Consider the following 22,898-nt stretch of genomic DNA (forward strand, 5'->3'; position numbering starts at 1 on the left):
CAACTCTCTTCGGTTAATGTATGGCATGCGCTGACAGAGTAATTCACACAATTCTCCATTCTGCACTCTTCTCTCTGAGGAATTACAGTTGAATTGCATCATAGATTCAGGTAAATACTTCATTCTCTATAGCAAAGTTTAAGTCAAGCTACTGATGGTTTTCAGTAGCATTTTCTATGCAAGCTTGCACCTGTTTATAATGATCACCTTATCTTATTACATATGATCTCACTGAAGGGAAGATGGGCAATGCCTGTGCTCTAGAAATAGATATTACTTAAAAGCATCTTTTGAATAGTATTAGCATGTTCTTTCCTCTAATCTTCTATGAGGAAGTGATCACTCACACACACACACACACAAAACACCAACAATCAACTATCAGCAGTGGCTTTTACAGGCTCAGACTGCCGAGCCTTTCATATTCATAGGTCAAAAGCTTCTATTAATATTTTGTAGAAAGATCCCCTTAAAAAATAGGTGATTATATCTCAATGCTACATTTCCTTTTACAAAATAATTTGCAAAACAAACTATTTTTTCCCTTATAAGATAAAGGGAAGCATTAGATTTTTTTTTTCATTTAAACCACGAGTTCTCTGAACACCACCTTCTTTCAACAGACTTAACTAACTCAGCCAATTATTTGAGATAGGCTTTTGTATAGACAAATCAAACAACACAAAAAATCAAGAAGCTAAAATAGTCACACCTTAACTCACCAGAAAATTAGTGGCAAGATTAGAACCATTTAAAATTCAATTTTTCCACATGATTCTAACAAAGGACCAGGTGCGCTACAAACTAAAAGTATGAAGTGCAGTCTGAAGAGGAAGCAATACATACACAATGAAAAATTTGCTTTGCCGAAGAGAAGGAAGCCCTTTAAACTCATCCGACGTACAACATCTTAGAAGAAAACAAATTGCATAATCAGCTTAGTAGGAGAGGTTTGATAGCAGCTATATCACTAACTTCTTAGTTTTTACAGTGATCAACATACACTTCATAAGTTAATTGCAAAAATTGCATGTACGTCACTACTTTTAATCAAAATTAAAAATAATTAAAAATCTATCTGTGCCATTACTCCAATGCAGTATGTCTTTTGAACGCACCAACTGAGCAGAAATTCTGTTACCAACAAAAACCATTTTATTTTCATGAGAGAGGATCAGATTGGTTAAAATTCTGAACAGCTGAAGTTGGAGATACTGAACCAATTTTTAAATTTCTATACATTTACATTTTCTTTCAAAGAGTTTATTTTTCTGGTCTCTACACAGAAACTATTTTTAAACCTTACTCTGTGATAAATATTTTATAGAAATAATATCAATTTCAAAAATATCAATTTTGCGGTAGAAGGATGAATCAAAGATGACCATTTTGATGACTACTTTGTGTTTCACATCTCCTTTGTCCCACCCAAATTAGTTCATTTATTATGATACAATTAACTGTAGCTTTGTACTACATATTAATAAATGTTCGATTAAGCACGTTATGTCATATACTATGTCAGGATTTTGGTCTGTAAATCATTTTCCAGCACTATCTAAATGTCACAATTGGTTAGTCTATCACTAACTACATGTTAGGTTAATTACAAATGCTATAAAATTGAGTTCAAATGCATCACAACAACAACAAAGTTCATGCTTGCAAAAATTTAAACTCATCATCCGTAGCTGCCTATCAGCACTTCTTCTCTTCCCTATGTATTTATTCCCTTTTCTATGCTTAAACAACTGCTTTGCCAGCAGGTTTACAAAATTTGGGATAAATTACGAATATAAGCGGGCAGCAGCAGTGTTTATGAGCAACAATTGTTGATATGATTCTGCCACATTTTGACAAGTGTTGCTCTCTGAGTTCACTTACTTCAACATTAATCAAGATGACATAAGCCAGATATTCACAATTAGTACGATTAGATGAGTCATGCGACAGGCTTACAGGATCACTGACCTAGACTTGGAAAATCTGGCAAAAAGAAACACATTTTGTTAAAATGGACGAATCTGGGCAGTTTCAAAGATAGCCACTATAATGCAGGCTATAATGGAGGTTTGTAAAGCCTAATTTTTTGCTGCACATTACAGCGTTTCTTGATTATACAGAAGAATAAGAAGTTTGCTTCCTCATATGAAGATGTTATTTTTTAATTCAAGGAGAAAAAAATAAATCCGTTTCTCTTTTTTTCTGCATGTTTCTTTTAAATGATGTACATGTATCTACAATCACAGGTTCAAAATTCATGTTCATTGCAAAAGTAACAAAAAAGATTTTGTCAGAGCTTACAACAGTGAGAACAGAACATTAGTTAAAAATTGCTTATTAGTTCTTGCAGTCACGTGCAGTCTTCAGTGTGAATTTGCATACATCTCTTACTGGAATAAAGCACCTATTTTATTTTCATAACCTTTGAAAAGAAAAATACCACAGGTTTACAATATACCGATTTTTCCCGTTGTCTTGCACACATGGTATTTTTTTCCTGCAACGTTAAGCACCTTGTTCGCCTTTTAAATAGATTAAATCTAATCTACATTTAGATTAATCAACCTATAAAGAAAAACGCCAGCACCCCCTGGTGGGCACAGCTTCCTTTTGACAACACAGGCTTCACTATTCGGAGACTATTTCGTAGAAGCCATAATCATTAATCGCCCTATTTAATTCCTTTCCTAGACATTCGTATTTTCTAGTCATCCAATAGATGCTGGAACTAGATCTGTAAACTAGAGAAGCATTTTCTTCTTTACCCCAAACATTCACATTTGTGTCCGTTTTTACTATAAAATACATGAGACAGGTTTATGAAAAATAATCTGTAACTAATTTAGCTCGCTCTTTTAGCTGCGTATTTAAGTCAATCTTTTGGGAAATTAATTAGAACTAGCAATTCACATTTATTATGTTGGCTGGTTATTCTAAAATAAGCTGAAAACTGTTGCAAACTCAGAATAAAACAGAGAACACAAGAATGACAGGCTGAACCTGTAGGGTCCAATCCTATTGCTAATGGACATAATAGTCCATACAATGTATAGGAGCATTAATGCACTAAGAAACAGTCTCTTTGTTTTAGTGAGGCTGTTTGCAGGGTCAAAGCCTAAGTTTGTTCACAGCGCTATTCACAGTAAATAGTTTTGCATGGCTTCTAACAACGCAGATTCATATAAAACCAGACAGAAGTCTCACCTGAACATAATTCCCGCTGATATCATTGGAATTTCAGGGTAAACAGCCATCACAGTATCCCAATTATAATGTCTTCAGAGTATTAAATATTTGGTGCAGGATAAAGATATCATTGCAGCACCAGTGAGATACAGAATGAGTTGCAAGTGTACAGTAGCACCTGGAACCAGTATGCAAAAAGCAGCTACCCCTAACTCAGGAACCTATCAGTCCACTCTGGAATTATGTTCATGTCTGTGCGCAGAAAGTATCTGAGGTCACATCTCAGGGCTCTCAGTGATGCATAAGCCAAGTCATTCTTCCTATTATTTCCAGTGTATTACAGGAAACTCTCTTTGGAACTGGAAATAAACCCCTCAAGGGTGTCACAGGCAGCAACGGCATTAGCCTGAGACAGTACTGAAGAGTACTGCAGAAGATTAAGCCTATACCAATCATTTTGAGAGAAAACCATGACTTTTTGAGCAATGAATTTTGTGTATGTCCAAATACTTGTGCTAAGGTGATATTCAAGTTCTGAGATAACTTTGCATCCAAAGACAAACCTTCGAACAAGCTCCCACTGAATTCATTGTACTGTATAAAACTAATGGGAACCTGTTTTTGTAAGAGATCAGTACAAAACAAGCAAAAATCTTTAGGTTTGGTCAATACAGAAACAGAAGATTTCATTATTGTCCCTTGTTCGTGTAGCTTGTTCATCATTGATTTAAAGGAAAATATTACTTATCTATCAGAAGTTTCTTTTGCCTTTGGATTATTTCTTTTCTTAAACAATATTAATCTCATCAAATTTGAACAAAAACGTACGTTTGCAAAACCCTGATCCAAACATGCTGCTTCCATTTCTTTTTAATCAAAATAGATAATAAGTCCCAGCAATATTACAACAACGTTAATGAATTTTGAAGAATATGAAACAGAAAATTTAAACTGAGGTAGAGGCTCCAAAGTATCCTGACTAGGCTGTGCAGCAGTCGAAAGGGACAAGGTGTTTCTGGCTCTCAGGCTCCCACACGCCTTTCCTAGCACTAGCCTTTTCTAGTTCTGTATCTTCCTCTCCTCACTTCCCGAGATGTCAATGCTGTACTTACTCTGCAGACTGCAGCAGTGAGCAGCATGACTGTGCATCTGTCTGTAAGACATCTGCCTATAAGATACTACCGTAAGACATCATCTCTCACTTGTTCAATAACCAGGACTGCTTTGTATGGGTCACAACAACATCTCTTTTTAAAAATTATTATATTCACTACATTTTAAATAACATTGCCTTGTCGCCTGTATCATGGTTAAGTGGACTATCCACAGTCTACTTCAAGGATTTTGGAGACATGAGGATGTTGCTGATTGTCTGTAAAGATTCCATCTCCCTGCACATGTAATTTTGTGATGCTTCTTTGCACTGAATACACCCATATTTTATCACCTCATATTCTGCCAGACAGTTTCCAGTTGTGCCTAAATAAATCCATATGCTCTCTAATTGCCTATTCACAATTTTTTGAATTCTCCATTAGGATTGTTCTGTCTAGATCCCAGGTGTTAATACTACACTTTCACCTAACCTGTAAGAAGTGTTTGCTTCTTCTAGCCAAATATGTTTCTATCACAGAGTCTGGGATGCCTTCAACTTTGTGCTCAGAGGACTGACTTTTCCATCTATCTTGTCATTCTCCTATTCCTCCCCAAAACTGTCAGTTAGATGTGTTTTCAGAGCTAAATGCGTCAAACTTATTAGTTCTACTAACTTTTACTCACAGCATTTCACCTCCTCGTTTTAACTTCCTGTTATTGCCCCCACAGCTACTAAACTACTTATTAACCTTTAAAACCTGCTACCATTTTTCTTTGAAGTTACTTGTTCTGAAGAGAAAGGAAAAATTGGAAGCCATTCACTACCACTTATTTAGATAATTTCACCATTTCAGTCCACATTTAAGGGCTCAGAAGAGGGCAACAACCGTAATGGGCCATAATTACTTGTCTAGGTAGTTTTATATTAACTTTCTATCTGTACAGTTTTAATATTAATTACTTTGGCATATCAACTTCTAAAATGTGGCATAAAAATATATTTTCTTCTGAGTGTTCATGAGGTTTCACATTTCTGTTCGTGAGGTTTTGCCATGGTTTGTTGTGGGTTTTAGTTTTTGTTTGTTTGGTTGGTTGGTTTTTTACAGCCTACAGGAAAAAGCAAGGTAAGGCTCTGTTTTTCTGTTCATTCTTCTAACTATACTATCACTTCTTCTCTAAATCATGGATACTTCCTCTAATTTCATTATTTTAGCCTCAGGCAATATTATGCTTACATGAGATATCAAAAGTTTTAAATACTAGTTCATTGTAGTTTCTACTGGGAATACTATAAAATACTGGAAATATCCACGCTTCTGCAGAAGAATGTGTTACTGAAGCTCTAATATTATTCCCTTGTGCTGTTACAGTACTTGTCAACTCCAATTTCATTGTGCTAGCACTCATGCTAAAAAATGGCGGAGTTTTACAGTCTAAGCAAAGGCCTTACGATCCAGTTACTTCCTCTCAATAAAATTATCCACATAATTCTCAGTCTCTTTCTCATACTTACAAATCCACATTGCAAATCTCTGAATCTAACCCCAAATAATTAATTACATATTAACAACTAAGTGATCAGTTTTCTGGAGTTAATAACACTGGTAGTGTCCACTGTGACATACAGATTTCAACCTGATTTCCGAAGTAATGAACTGACATTCAGCATTCTCTACTCATCTTCTGCCTTTCAGAAACTTGTTAGATATCTATGTGTTTTGAATGTTCCCTCTATTAGTTCTGTGTCAATAAACTGTAGTGACAATTGTGAATTAAATCATACCAATTGCTAAACTGGATGGCAAGTCTCAGCACATGCTAATCTTACAAGCCAAAATTAAGAGTTGGCTTTTAGTAACTGGTTGTATAGATATGGTTTAGGTTTGTTTTTTTTCCCCTGGCAATCCACTAACACATATTGTGCACTGATTTTGGTACTGGTTTTGATAGTAGTTATATTACCAAGTCATATGATTTGCTGCCTATAAATCTTGGAAAATGTAACATCAGGTGCTGTGTTATCATGCCACATGACAAACAACTACTCTGCAAACAGAAGCCAAGTTAATTTGAATGACACAAAGCACTGCCTTTTAACAATGGAAAAACCCACCAAAAGGATAATGGAGTAGTATCCACACAACTTTTAGATCACCTTACCTTTAACTAAAAGAAGGTGGGGTAGATGAGGTGGGAAATCCTGGAATCAAAACGTACAGACTGCTGGAATGAGCAAGAAGCAATCCCTTTCCTGCCCAGAGAAAAGTCAAAAATATTGGGTCCATTTTCTTAGGGAAGAGAGACAGGGAATCAGCCCTCAGGGAATAAATTTTAATTTAACTCTGTGTCATTTTCCCATCCAATTGGCAGAGCAGGAATAATTAACATGAGAATAAACTCGTGAGTGATTTAGGGGTAAAGAGATACCTTAAGAGTATAACCTAAACAGTAAATATAGAAAAGGCATTACCTATCTTCAAACAGTAAGAGAACTACTTATCATTTGAAGGCACACTACATGTGACTACTCCATATGAAGTCCCCCAAATTGTACCTAGTACTTAGTGATCAAATGCTATGTTCCACATCAAAAGACAGTTGGTTGTGTGAAGGAGAGTGAGAGGACAGCAATGTATTAGATACCTGGTTTCTCATGACTGTGATGGCATGCATAAAATCCTAGCCCACGGCCCCGTTCTAGCACTATCAGACTTGGGATCAACTCCATTAAATACCCCACCTGAAATAGAAACAAATTTAACTGATCTACTGAGACACAGAGAGAGAAAGATGCAGAAAACAGTTAAAGCAAAGTATGAAAAAGTGGCTATTTCTGCTGCCACTGAGTCTTCTGACCTGCTTGTGCCTTACACTATTTTGAGTACAGTTATGTATTTCAACCACACACATTTAGCTTTCACAAGACTTTTTAAGTGAGAGATTCAAGCAGATTGAGCCTTTTCATGGCTCGTGGCCTAAAAGCTGACTCTGTCTTTGAGACTAGGACACAGTTCTGTGATTCTCAAGTTCTGTGACAACTTCAGGATATGATTTCTCAAAATACCCTTTGTTCCCTTCCAGAAGCTATTCACGTGTGGTAACTGAAGTGAAGTTCTCATATACGTGATATTTATCTACATTAACATACAACATTAGCATACCTTCTCCTCCCTATTTTACTTTAATGGCAGAGGAAGGAGTAGCTTCAGCACTCAGTCTAATATTGAAGAGTTATTAGTTTCTCCCAAAACCCTGCTGAAAGAGCCATAGTGCTCCACATGAGAAGGAAGTAAGCTCCTGTCTTGACAAGTGCCTATACAATTTCACTAAGTCATGTAAAATTAAGTTTATAAGATTATGAATGTAACAAAAATAATATATTTTGATTATGAATGCATTCTGATGATCATTTTACATGGCATACATCATCAGTCTTGGGGGGAGACAGGCTAAATAGAAGTTTCACATCTAACTTAATAAAGGCACTAGTATCACTTAACATCAAAAAAAGCAGTAATTAAAACTTACTTTAATATATTAGTTAGGAATAAAACACAAATAACCTATGTCTCAAACACATTTATAGTGCCAAACTCAATTATCAAAACCAATTAAAACAGAAAAATGAAGCAAATACCGTATATAAACTGGGAAACAAAACCAAACAAGTTTTTAATCATAACACTTACATAAGAAGGTAAGATGTTTATAATATTCTATCTTTACGCCACTTCCTTAGTTTTGGGTGCATCAAATTCAACAAATATTTTACTTTAGAAATTTCATACCCTTTCCACTAACTGTACCAGAACCTAAAACATCTATATGCATTATGAAATGTAAATAAAAACCTATTTTCTGTAAGTAGCATTCAATTACAGTTTCGGCAATTGGAAAGGCTTCACCAAGTAATGAATGTATCAGAAAAACATAATACGAATTTTTGGAAAAGGTACTCTGGTGTTGTGCAGCGTATGACAGTAGAATCAGTTTTTCTACAGGGATTTCTAATGCCTTCGTCTCAACAAATTCCAGTTTAGAAAGACAGACAGAAAACCACATTTTGAAGCATTTCATTCATAGTTTTGTCTTGGTTCATTTTGCTTCAATTCTTACTTTGTGTTGTTATACACATCATATTCTGTCAGATATTATAAACAGCACCACGAGTTGGGGTGTAATACCTAGGAATTTCTCTTGCAATAAATATATTTTATTTACTATATTCTAATTTATAATTATTATTTTATTTATGATATTTATATTTGTTATATTATTTATTTAAATATATAAATAAATCTCTATTGCCACCCACCAAAACCCTGCTAAATTTATACTTCCCTGAGTGCCCTTACTGGCAGTAATTATCTTCTTCTGAGCAACTTATCTGTACATAAAATAAAAGACACTTTATTCAAAGGAAAGGACGCTCTAGCAATTCAGAAAAACATGACACTAATCAGCCACATATTAACATGAAAAATAACTTTAAGCTCTGCTGTGTTCAGATATAATTTTTTGCCTTCACATCCTTGCCTCCCAATATGAATTAAATTCACAAGTGTTTCTGAATAAGCCCTCTCCCTATCTACTACTCTGATGAACGATCTCTCTCCTCAGTAACGGAAAAAAAAACCCAAAGCCAAGGAATTCACTGAAGCAGGTCAAACACTAGCAGTAAGGGTTTATGATCCCTGAAATCAGGTAATCATACTACCTCTTGATCTGCTGCCACCTCCCTAAATTGTCCTGATAACTCTGCATCAATCCTATTCTCCCACCATGAAGACAGTGATTTCAGACTTGTGTACAATTGAGTAGAAAGGAAGCCTCACCAGAGCTCACGCAGTTCCACTGTTGCCTTCTGAATCTCCAAGTGAAGAAATCCTGTCATTTCTTACCAAAGTATGAGCTTGGCAGTTGTAACTGTTGCTTTCTTTCATGCTTCCTTTCCCTGCACGCTCCAAAAAGAGAATGAGATTGCTCAGGAACTGGCAGCAGTTTAGCACACAGACTAGTCAATCAAGTGGGCCGAATCTCCCCAGCCAGCTTCTGAACTCCGACATTCATATTTTGAGCTTCAGTGTAAACTAAAGAATAAGTATATGCAGAGGTTACTGCAGATTACTAATACTGGAGAGTCAGTGGCATCACTAAAAACAGGTCTAGGCACGAAAGAAATTATATCCATTGCTGGATTTCTTTATATATTGCCACTGAAGGATTTCCCAGTAGTATGTCTAAACTAACCTAAGTGTCCTTAAAAAGTACGAAGTAGCTTGGACATCCATTTATCCAGCATCCTAGGGATATCCCATTCCTAGGGATGAGTACAAGAACAGGGCAAGTACGTAACGATACTTTACTAGCATAATCCCTCAGCCCCAGCTGATTCACAGCCAGGGACTTTCTGAAGCAGAGGTATTTTCTATATCTTGCAGCCCTTGATGTATTTTTCTTCCATTAACCTGTCCAGCTCATTTTCAGCATGTGTAAATTTCTGGCATCCACAATACCATTAGCAAATAAGTCCATAGATTAACTGTGCAGTACATGAAAATATATGTCCTTTTATTTGTTTTGAACTTGTCTAGACAGTTTCAACTGAAGCCCCATGATTCTTATAAAGGAAAAATCAGTAATCAGTTGTACCTTGTTCACCCTAGCTCTAGTAACCTATTGTTCTAACTCCAGTAACCTACCATAGCAATGCTTGTTCATTTAGGCCCTGATTCAACACAGTAAAGCAAATGTTTACCATCTACATATAAGGAATGTGAGCTTTCTACCTACTACCAAATATTTTGTCTGACTGAGGTAGTTCACTAGTACAGATCTCATCTGATATTTTCCCAATAAAATACGCTTTTATTTGGAAAAAATAACGGAATACACTATGGAATGTCTGGCCTTATTTAAAGGGCCACAAAGCATATAGCAAAGCAGGATATGTGATGCTAAAGACAATCACTAGGAATGTAGAAGATGACGGATGCTGAAGTCCTTACCTTGCCCTTCTCACATATGCAAATAAACACCTATTAGACCTATCATTTTTCCTATCCCAGCTCTTCTATTCTGTAAAAATAATGAATATTTATTGAAAATCCTTGGCCATTTTCAGCCACTAAAATTTCAAGAAAGGATCAGAATTATACAGCATACAGTCCTCAAATATACAGGTTCAGATTATACCACTTCAAATGATGGGAGACACCAAGGTACATGAAGTATTGGTGTTGGATCAGACCTGAGGAGCAGCTAGCATAGTGTCCTGACTCAGAATAGCCAGCAGCATATAGACAGTAAGTAAAGATCCTCTCAATCCCCTGCAATTTCCAAATTTGGGACTGAGACAGAGAATGTACCAGAACCAACATATTTAGTAGAGTGGTATTGATCTATCTTCTGTGAATTTATCTAGTTTTGTGTATTTACACTTGTAGCCTCCACAATTTTCTGTGGCAATGCATTCCACAAAACAACTATGCTGAACTCAAGAAAAGATACTTCCTTAAACTCCATAGCTTAAAATGTTATCTAAAATATGCCACCTGACTCAACCACAGCTCTTCGTTATTTGCCCGACATCTGATGTGCTTGGCACATCTGGAGGTGGGCAGAGAAATAAGATCGGGGAACAGAGTTGGCTGTGACAATCACCTTCTTGTCTTTTTTATAAATGGTGTTGGCGTGGGAGGAAGCTTCTTCCTATAGCTTCTCTAAGGGGACCCCTGTGTCTCCACAGCCATTAGACATCAAAACTGCAAAAATTTACAAGTGTAGAAGAGTACCAGTCTGATCCCATGATATTGGGATCAATATCACATGGTAACGAGTGATATATACCATGGTACTGTGTCACCTTGCCTTCCTTTAGAAGAAATCCCAGGCATACAGGCCATAAAAAGGCTATGTTAGTACAGACATTTAGGTCTCTGATCTGGACAGTCAGGGGACTAGGATTACACGGTGTCCCAGCTCTGCTCTTTAAGTATTGGCTTAAAATAAGCTTTGGTTCCTTGAGTGATCTGTAACCAAATGACATTTTAGGCTCCTGCACATCATGATATTCAGTACACATCTATTTCTTGAAAATGAATCATTCTTTTGAAGCTTTTTATTAGCTCATTTCAACTCAAGAGAATCTAGTATCTCTAACTATAATTGATTTTCTCTCTCCATTTTCCCTTTAGCAATATGAAGCATAATCAACTTCAGTTTCAACCCATTTTATGCTTATCAAACCAGAAATAACTACACAAGTATTGCAGTGACTAAATCAATTCATAATTCTAACCTTACAAACACCCTCTTAACCAAACTATAGAACTTACTAAGCTTACTAGAAGTTATTGTCAGTCTAAAAATTCTATGTAAACATCAAACACCTGTAGTAAAATTCAAGAGCAGGATTTCATTATTTTAAGACTTTAAACACAAAATCCCTGTTCTTTGAATAACCATTTAGAGCTTTGCTTAAACTCAGATCAACTAAAAGATTCTCACTGATGTTGCTGTCTTTTAGCATATGACCACAAGATGAACTGAAATCAGTGAACTCCATGAATGACATAAAACAGACCTGCGCATCTCTCTTGCTTCAGTGACTTTATATATCTGCAGAAAGAAAAAAATACGGAATATGGTATTTGTTAAACTTTTACATAGGTGTCCAGTGACAAGTATAATGCACGAAAACATTGCTTCAAAATTAGCAGTAGATTTCAAGTTTATGGCTTCTCTCTAGACAATAGCCCTGCAGATCAAGGAATCTGGTAAAAAATACTGTCAACGGTATCTGCAATAACATTGTAGTTAAAATTTCAGTGAAATGCCATAAAAAAATTTAAAAACACTTCTTGAGGTTATTCCTCACCTTAACTGTTTTGTAAAAATAATTACTCCAACTGATTTACCAATCCTGTCATTATTTGTGTACTACATTTGCATAAAAATGATCTGCATTTACTTTATTAATTGTTTGAGGCACAGCATGACAATTCGTATATTGTATGAATATATGAAAAAAAAAAGCTCAAGCAAAAAAGGTAAAGATTTAATGAGACTTACTAGAGTTAGAGCAAGATAATCACTGTAGCCTGAAGATAAAAATACAAGTTAACCATAATTGCCCATTTTTAAAAGAGAAACTCCTTTTCACAACCTTGGTGGTTCCTTTGTTGATCTTTTTCCCCTACACTTTCCATTAGACTTCAACATTTATTACATATTCTCAAGATTAGATCCTGCACATGGATCTCTCCAGGTAAACTCCACAGAACCAACTACAGTAAAGAAATAACAGAATATATGTGTTAAAAGGGAAGAGTGAGAGAAAAGAGAAGTTACTGCAAATACGACCTCTGGAAGGAAAGAATGTTTCTTTATGTAAGTCGATAGAAGACGAACAGTTGTCTGAATAGTAACCATAATGCTCACTATTGAGCTCTACAGGTTTTACAGTCTTTACCACTTACGGTACACTTATGCAATAGCATAAGAATCCCAGCCAGATACCATCACTTACAAACTGTACCATCTGTGACAACTATGGTCACTTCTCAGTGCTATGTTAAGGCCTTACTGCACAACAAAGACTAATTAAGAAGCAAAGAACACAAGAGACACAGGGCAAATGTGAAAGACATTCTGGAGTCCACAATTATGGTCTAAAACACCCATGGGGAGAACATAATCAGTGGTAAGTGAAAGGCTACATAAAATTGGGGAACAGCTGCAAGAGATCTAACTGTACACCGATCAACCTATCTCAGGAGGAGAAGAGGAGCCTTTATCTAAAAGAAATTAAAACTATGTCTCTGGAGATGCCAGAGAGTAGAGGAAACCTTCCATCATGTCAATACAACTTCTCAGTCTTCAAAAAGACAGTACTGACTTGGAAAAAAATATCTTTAAGGGATGTCCTGGGTCTAGCTGGGATGGAGTTAATTTTCCTCATAGCAGCCCACATGCTGCTGTGTTTTAGATTTGTGACTAAAACAGTGTTGATAACACACCGATCTTTCAGCTATTGCTGAATGGCGCTTGCACAGAGTAAAGGCTTTCCCCGTTTCTCACTCTGCCCCACAGCAGGTGGGCAAGAGGCTGGGAGGGGAGACAGCTGGGACAGCTGACCTGAATTGACCAAAGGGATATTCCAGGCCTTGTAACGTCATGGTCAGCAACAAAAACTGGGGTGTGTTTTTTTTCCGAAGTAGCTCTTGCTTGGGGACTGGCTAGGCATTGGTCTGCTTGTGGGAGGTGATAAATGATTGCTTTGGCATCACTTGTTCTAGGTTTTGGGGGTGGGTTTCTTTCATTCTTTTTTTTCTTTTTTTTCCTTTCTTTCTTCTTCCTCTTCCTTTCAATTATTAAGCTGTCTTTATCTCAACCCATGAGTTTTCTTGCTTTTGCTCTTCCTATTCTCTCCTGCCCACCACTGTGGGGCAGTGAATGAGTGAGGGGCTCTGTGGTACCTAGCTGCTTGCTGGGGTCAACCCAAAGAGGGAAGAAACATCTTTTGGAACTTTTGCCTTCAACTGTTCATTGTGTGTCCAAATTCTAAATCTTTCAGGAGTTTCAAAGTACCTGGTAATCAAGATTATCAGAAATTGTATACCATACAGATAGAAGAAGATTGAAGATAAATGGAAGATAACCAGAAGGCTGAAGATCAGACTTTTTAGAAATTGTGATAACAGTAAATTGCATTTATTGATATTTTTCCTATAATCATATAATTCTATTCAAATTGGGATGAACTATATCTTCCACATCAGACTCTAAAGAAAAAGCCACTGAATGTCCAATACCTATCACTTACAAAGTCAATTACATCTCACAAAAGTAAAGCTTAAGATATTTCATTCATACTAGCCATATCATTCACAGAACAGTAACATCATGGCCGTTTATATGCTAAGCCTGGTCTATATAATACAATCCTTCTTTTGCTCCAGTAATAACCATCGAGGAGCACAAAAGTATGTAAATGCTTTACGCACTTTGGGAGGTAATGGAAGTAAAAAAAGCAATAAACCAGTGTTTTTTTCCCTTTCTCTTTTAGATACAGAGCATGCCTCCTCTTTCCAGCTGTTGAAATTTGAAGGAAACAGAAAACTTCATATGAATAGCTTCATAAAAGCTATGACCACCACTCTGTAAGACATTAGAAATGGAGGCATGTAGATCTATGGCAATTTCCAAAAAAGCTGCAGCTAAGTGTTTATCTACACAGTAACTTCTTTCAGAAATTTCACTAGGAGGGCAGTGGTGATGCAGATAGTTGTCATGCATACAAAGACATTTCACTTGACTTTTGAAGACATACTATAAGATGAACAACTTTTTTTTAAGAGAAAAATAATGCTGGATCATACCTTGCTAAATATTTTCTTGGAATCTGAGAACATCAATGTTTATTATTGCATTGAGTGTAAAGAATCAGCATTCAGTGATAAGAACATGAGACAAATAACACTGCCATGATCACTTTCCCATGACTTGGGCTAAAGCAATGATCACTATCTCTGACTAGAAAGAAAACTTATCTTCTTCCAGCGGCATGAAAATACTGTGCTACACTGACTTTCCTGCTTGCTGGTGATTCGAACCTGAGGACCATCGTACAATGAGGAGTTCGTGATCCACGCAACAATTGACCTGAGCCGGCGCAGGTCTGTGCTGTACTATGCTGTGCTGCACAAATCACTTGGCCGCAGGATAAAGTTAGCCTGCTAATCATAAGGGAGAAGACTTTAGGCAGCTCCCACTTGGCATTTGGCAATTACACCACCTGCATGGTCTTATCTTAAAAGTGAACCACTATGTTGTCACGTGAACATCTTTTTGCTTGACAGTAGAAATGCTGAATGAAATTCTTTACTTACAAGAAAAACTAAACTAAATTATTTACTTCTAAGAGCTCGAAGGACTGTAATGCTGGTGAACCTTAGCACGGCAGGATCTGTGCAGCGTACCATGCCATGACTAGAGGTCTGTCCAATGTTGTGCAACTTAGGGTTCCCAGCATCTGAAGGTATGTAAGATTATCTATGCTATCCCCTTTTTCCACCTCAAAAAGGTATTGAAAGCCACACCTTATGGAGTCTGAGTGCCCTTCTAACGGAGATCTGTAACACACACTTGCACCAGTGCATTACATCTGCCACTGAAAATTTTGCAATGTATAGTACGCAGCCAGTCTCTGCATGCAGAAGAGGCCTACTGTCTCCCAGCGGTGTCAGCTTCTGTGCATGCACTACACAGCAGATGCTCACTGGTAATGTTGCCGATTTCCCAATAGCTTCCAAAAAAGAAGAGTCAGCAAAAGGGGACATGATGAGCAATTCACACAGCTTTCTCCCACACAATCATTCTACTTAAACCCCAACAAAACAGACTGCAGGCCAGAAAACTGTTCTGAAGATGTAGTACAACTCACATACTATCTTTCCCAGGGCCTTGTGGCCTCTCTTCTGGCAAATGATGTATTCTAGTCGCATAATGGAGGAGGAGTTTTTGTCCAGCTGGGAAAGACAACAAAAAAGAACAGCCTGCTGCTAATATTAAAATAATTTATCAGGTCTAGAGTCTGTTTCCTGCATGTTGCCAAAGACCTCTAGAAAACAGGGAAATCAGGAATGTTTGTTGAACCAGAGGAAATGCACTGAAAGCACTGCAGATTGGACACCCTTTCATTAAAGCACTCAGAGACTTATCAGAAGAGCAGCGTAGACTATATGAGGGGTAGACTACCAGACATCGAGTTATTGCCTCATCCTACAGGCAAAGGCAATCTTCACTAAATTCTGTTTATCTCCTCTTGTTATAAAATGTAAATATATCACCATCCAATCTTTCAGGGGTGTTACAATGATTATGTAAGTAACATTTGGAAAGTTCTTGAGCAAAAAAGAAATTCTAGAGGTTAGAAGAAAAGTTATTAAAGTAAACAGAAGACATCAGGTATTTCCTGATAGCAATAGTTAAAAAATATATTACTACTTAAAGAGCATTTCTATCTTTAAAGATTCTGGTTTGTTACTGCATAGCAAGAATTACACATAATAAACACGAGGCAGACAATCGCTGAACTTTCACTTAAGATTTCTACATTGAGCAAAAAAACCCACTATTACTGTGAAACCAGCTCTGAAGAAAAGAAGAGATGGTTTTACAAGTCCTGATGCTGCAAACACTTAAGTTTAGCTCAGATATATGATTATTTGCATTGAAATCATGGAGGCTTCTTCAGAATCATACAGACTGGTATATGTGACAATATACCTGCAGGAAACAGACTTCAGTTATCACCACTTTTCACTTCAACCACACCTGTGTGAGCTTCCTGGGTACAATTATCTTTGGAGTGGTGCTTCATAGTTAACTATTGTATAGCAAGTATTAACATATGGTAACATTTTTAATATTGTGAGCATGCATAAAGATTGGATGACAACAAGAAGAGGTGATTGAGCATTATGACTACTTATCAATATTGTGTAAAACAATACAGAATTTCTTTTTCATCTTCCTTATAAGAAGCTCAAGAATGTATATTTAAGTTCGTGTGCTACAAAAAAACTTATGCTTTTACCATGTGTATGTTTATGCATAGCAATACATTTAAACAATTATATTCTTACACTTAATTAAAAAATTGACTTTTTAAAACCAAATGAGTCATTCTTTGGTGACTGTTCAATCAATATTCCCGTCAATTTCAGGGAAAATACAGTTCAGTCCTCTCCAATGGACATCAGTGAGATACTGAGGGAATAACATGATTTTTAAAGTCTCAGTGGACTTCAGCCAAATGCGAAAGACAGCTTAAGCCCAAATGTCATGGAATTCCAAAAGGACTGCAGAGTTTCACAAAGAACTACTTCAGCGCCCGATTAGATTTACAAAACACAGTACTTGACATTACGATGTATACAAAATGAGCCGCCTGATATAATTTTCAGTCACAGACCTCAATTGCATTACCCTTTTACATTTACAAATACATGTGATTTTACAGTTACAGTTCTCAGTTTTTAAAAGTCAGGAAGATCCTTTCCACTATGATGTTATCTGCCAGTAATCCATTTCAGCCACCTGCGTAACTGAACACACTTAGAAAGTTAGCAATGTGTTAACAGCCCTCCTATGCATCTTATGTTATATATAAAGAGTGATAAGTGAAATCAGAATGTAGCCCCATAATATTCTTTTTTATCTTTGCACATATATTTCTTTTGAAATGGATTCTTCAGAAGTATAACAGCTTAATTGTTTCTTCTATTTGGAATGTTTCATTCTAGCTAAACCTTCATTGACAATTCTGATGTGAGTACTAGGAGGTTTTTTTTAAAAGAAAATATACCAACAGTCAGTTTCATGCTTTTACTATCTAAATAAATCAATCAAACTCTGAAAAAGATTCTCTTGAACACACATAAAGATGGAAGTTTGTGTTCTGCAAAAACCTGCATTATAAGTAGGGTACGCAATAAAATCATCTGCTGTAAGTAGTAGAATTTGTTTTCCCAGAATCCAGACTTAGGAGCGTGAGGTTTTGTAATTTTTTTAAGAAAGGGCTGAATAAGCAACGAATACTGAACTCTAAAGGGAACAAGTCAAGTAGCTGTATGCAACAATGCCCTGCAATTCAGTGATGGCAGAAAGCCATGATTTGAAATTAGTTATACTGCATATAAGCAGTGTAAAAAGCATCAAAGCAGTTAATGGATTAATGCAGTACATAATAAAAAAAAAAAAATCAATCCCAGTATCATACAGTTACTGATCTGGAAAATATAGCAATGAAAAATACCTATGTTTGCCAATAGAAACTTAAGTTCTTCACGTTACCTTCAAAAGAAAACAAAACACACTTCCTCATATCCTCAAGTTTTGAGCAGTTCTGCAGGATGTAACCTAACCACTATATCAGATATAAACCACATACTGTCAGCAAATTGCAAAATGAGAATTAAAATAAAACCCAGTCTTTCAGAAGCACAGCACTTTCAACACGAAGATGTGCATACTGAACTTTCTATCAGTGGTAGTAACTATAACATGGCTATATTATAATCACTATAACCATGGCTATTCATCGAATATGCCATGATTTTGCTTCAGAATCTCAGAATCGCTTATATAATGCTCTACCCGAACCAGAGGTCCTGTTTGTGACCTTTCCTAGTTTTAAGTTGATTCTGTATAAACTTTGCCAGTTTTGATGAAATGCATGGTAGAAAAATGTTCCAGGTTTTGCACGGCACAAAACCAGAATGGATTCTTACAATCGAGTCCTTATTAAAAAAACCAAAACATTTGTTTGTACACAGATAATATTCTGCCCAAACGTCAAGACACTAGAAAATAAAATTTCCTTTATACTGTCTTTCTGGTTCTGGATACCTTGAGGGATTCAAATGTCTAGAAGGAAAGACCTACACACCTATTGGATATCTTTTCCTCACTATCTCCACAGAAGTTAACAAAAGATTCTATTCTGTATGTGATACATAATGAGGCCAATAAAATCACACACGCACTCTCACACACACACACACTTACCTACTGTACCTTCCAGATGCCACAGAATACTACCTTAGGAGTCCTGTGGTTTATGCCAGTACAAGACACCCATTCAGCTTGCTTTTTATGTCACACTGATAAAGTTGGAAAGATCTGTAAATCGCAGGAGGAAATAAGGAGATAACGCAGCTACAGACTAATTATGGCCTTCACTGGAATCCATGAATTAGTTCTGGAAACACCAACTGACTCCATGAAGACTGCAAGCCCACAGTCACAAACAGTGTGACTTCCTTCAAACACAAAGAACTAATTGACCCACTGTGACACCTGAATGACCCAGCCCATTATCTCTTCTTTTCCGTAAAAACAAATGCATGCATCAAACTTAAAGCTACTGTAAGAAAGAAAGTATGTATTAATTCACAATTATTTAAGCATAACAAAAAACCTTTTTTTACCATAAGCATGGTCAAGCACTGGAACAGGTTGCCCAGAGACGTCATAGAGTCTCCATCTTTGGAGAAAGTCAAAACCCAACTGAACAATGTTCAGAGCAACCTGCTCTAGCTGATTGTTTTGAGCAAGGGGTTGGACTAGATATCTCCAGCAGTCCCCTCCAACCCCAACTATTCTGTGATTCTATGAAGACTGTAGTAAGGAAGCAACAGAAATATAACAGAAACAGAGAGAGCACCATGTGTTTTTCTGATTTTTAGATTAAGGTCCAACCTGAAACAAATAATTTGTGATAGAATTCATAAATATAAGAATGCTGAGCTATCCTGAGATTGTGTATTTCCTGTGCTTTGATCCCACAAAAGATTCTATACAGCAAAAACTGGCAAAAAAAAAAATTGAAATCCACGACTACCTTTTAAGCATCTTACATTGAAGCTTTTAAAACCAGCAGAAAAGAGATTGTTAATTAACTTTCTTCAACAATTTCCCTCCTTTCACAACTAGTAATTCTAGGAACGGGAGAAAGCAGTGGGCATAGAGCCTTCTAGAGTGCAATTTAACAATACAGTCTACTGGAAAATTACAATCAAATCCTCTGGAGAGGTTACAAATTCACACTGTGTAAGCTATTTGTAGCTAGTAAGTTTCAAATAAAACCCACTGAAGTTAGAACTGTGATACAGCTAAGAAAAAGAAGAACCAGATGAAAGCCAGTGAAGCTGATTCTGCTCCTTGTACATAAATACATTCTCCAAGTAGAACCTGCAAGTGATTTATGTAGGAAATCAAATTAATTACTTTAAGCACCTGAAGCGTTTGATATTTCATGGGATTTTGATGCAGCTAGCAGTTTATTCACATACATGTACAGTCCTCATTACATTCACTCCTGAAAGTTGCAAGTTAAACCCTATGAACCTTCACACAGCTGCTGGATACTTTAGCTTCAAACATAGGGAACAGATTCAAACTAATCTATGCTTGGTCGGGTATTACACTTTTTAGACTAATCTATAATAAAAAAAGTATCAGCAAATACACATAATTTTTTTAAGTTACCCAGCAGTTCCATTGCATCATCTTCATTGTCAATATCTTCTTCAGTTACAGATGGAGCTGTGCTTTGAGCAGAATCAAAGGAGTCCTGAGAAAGCATGGCAGCCAGCAGTTTCTTATGTTGCTGCTGTTGTTGTTTTAGTCCTTTGGTCTTTGGTTCCATTTTTAAGCTGAGAGAGAGGAAAGCACAACTTTCTCTTACTGATGCTCTCTACAAAATACAACACACATTTGTCAAATTACTGTAGCCCATGATGTCCTCCAGATCTGAAGATTAATGCCATCAGATCACACATAAACCAGCTGGGTTATCACTCATTCCCTGATCATTGGATGTTATAAGTCAGTTTGTGTTTTCAGTTCCTATCTAGAGTTTTGACTGAATGATGATGGGAAATTTCCCATTGCCTTTATGGGCATTAATCAAGTCTAAATAAGTCACATATACAGAACAACAGGATGTCAATTACTAATCATTATTGCTAAGGCATTGATCTCACAGCAGCAAAGCTGAGAACAAAGAACTGCTGCCTTGAGTGGGGTTATGTTATCACGACCCCACAGGATTAAGGACTACATAGTTATAACAATTCTCATGGTTTGTTGATTCGTGTCCCTAACCTAAGTAACAGACAACTGGAACTGCACAGAAGTTAGCAGAAGGGTCTAAGGCAGCACTTGCTACAGTTAGCAATTTCTGATTCCTTACAATATCAAGACAAAGACAACGGTTCAGAAGTTTGGTGCCCCACATGAGGGTATCAGCAACACCTCAGACTGTCTTACAAGCCTGTTGCAGGAAGGCAGATCTGTTGCAAATGTATGAAATTTAGTATAATCAATGATAGTTTATTTCCCACTGCAAAGATGAACACTACTAAGACAAAGTGGACCTTGGAGATGAAGAACGGGCTTTGAGTTTAGGACATCAGGTTATGGATGGGGCCTCTGCAACCTCTAGTTCATTTTGGGCTCTAAGAAACAAGAGCATCATATTAAAAATCAACCAGATTCCCCACTGTGTACATATATTATCCCTTGAGGAAGTTTCCCAAGAGCCTTGCTTCTTCTCAAAATTTCTCCAGGAAATTTTTCATGTAGAAAAGTACTAACAACGACTTCGAAATGAGTTTAATCCTATTTTCACGGTGTTCAAATTTCTGAAAGATTAGCTCAGTACCAGCAGGATTGCCATCAGCACTTTTATACGGTCCCTTATCACATATTAATACCTTACCTCGCTCTCTTACAGCAGCAACAGATAGCAGTACAAAACCACTGACAAATACAGTCTTTCCTCTGTAGCAATCCAGAACATGAACGGCAAGAAGGTGACCCTTCATCAGTTTGACAAGACATCACTAATACAGCTACCTCAGACTGGCTACGCTATCTTTCCCAGTCAAAGTAGTAGTGAAACCTGTCCTTTCAGTTGCTCAAAATTAATTTCCCCTCTTTTTTTAAGTAACTGGGCCCGGCTTTCAGATATACAACATGTGTGCTTCCATTACTCATCATCACAGGAATGTATGTTCTTAAGGAGGAAACAGTGATTCTTTCCCACTGTCCACTGCTGAATGCAGCAAAAAGTGAGGTTCGTGGTTGCAAAGACAGAAAAAGCAGACAACTCACAGATTCCCAAATACCATGTACTATGATCTGTTTTATGCTGAAAAGACCAATATTGAAAATGGGCATGTTATCAACAGACCAGTGGTCCGTAGGAATATGCTGTTCTCTGCAGCCTATTCAGTCCCCTATAGAATGCTATGAATGTGTAAGGACCCAGGGCTTCCCCTTCCACCGAACAGGAAAAAAAACTTGTATGCTATGGTCTGTGAAAACAACACAGAGGGAGTCACACAATACTGATGGCAATTACTCTACCAGTGATCTGTCAATGCCTAATACTCTGGATATTTATACAGTATTTCATTTATGTAGCATTTCCTTATGTTTAGTGATAGGTAAAAGAAAACATATTACCTGGAAATAATGGGACAATTACAGTTTTCACTTTTCTGTTCTTATGCTGTAACTGAAGATTAGGATTAGTTTTGAGAGTTTGCTGGCTTATCACATAAATCCTGATAATTAGTGATCAATAAACTATCACTTTTTATTAAAAGTGTTGCTAAATCAAATTTAACAAGCTATAACTGAAAACATTTAATATGAATTTCAAATTGCTCCCTCTTTCAGTTGCCAGGTAAAAATGCAACTGAATTATTTTAGGCTACATTAACTATGAAGTAGATGAAAGAAATACAGATGAGGTAGCCAAAAATTCTTTACAACTGATAAAAAATTCATTCTTTTAAGAGTTTCATTTAATCTCATAAAACCCATACTATTCCCACTACTTTTGGATGTACTAAGTATACGCTACATTAAAACTAAATCAGTATTACCTATTATTTGTCTCATGCACTTGGTGTATAGTCAATTCCAAATTCTTAGAATCATAGAATCATTAAGGTTGAGAGACCTCCAAGATCATCGAGTCCAACCGTCGACCCAACACCACCATGCCCACTAAACCATGTCCCTAAGCGCCACAT

The 22,898-nt window shown here is 36.7% G+C and overlaps 1 protein-coding gene across 1 annotated transcript in view; it reads right to left on the minus strand.

The window, feature by feature from the left end:
* Window positions 1–22,898, minus strand: part of LOC103926239 (chromosome unknown open reading frame, human C8orf34) — a 168,114-nt gene that overhangs the window by 87,898 nt on the left and 57,318 nt on the right. The window contains exon 7 of the mRNA XM_009335079.1: window positions 20,341–20,507. Within this exon, the coding sequence (XP_009333354.1) occupies window positions 20,341–20,507 (167 nt within the window). The remainder of the gene's footprint in view (window positions 1–20,340; window positions 20,508–22,898) is intronic.

Source organism: Pygoscelis adeliae, unplaced genomic scaffold (genome assembly GCF_000699105.1).
Source record: "Pygoscelis adeliae isolate BGI_AS28 unplaced genomic scaffold, ASM69910v1 Scaffold101, whole genome shotgun sequence".
Classification (NCBI taxonomy): Eukaryota; Metazoa; Chordata; class Aves; order Sphenisciformes; family Spheniscidae; genus Pygoscelis; species Pygoscelis adeliae.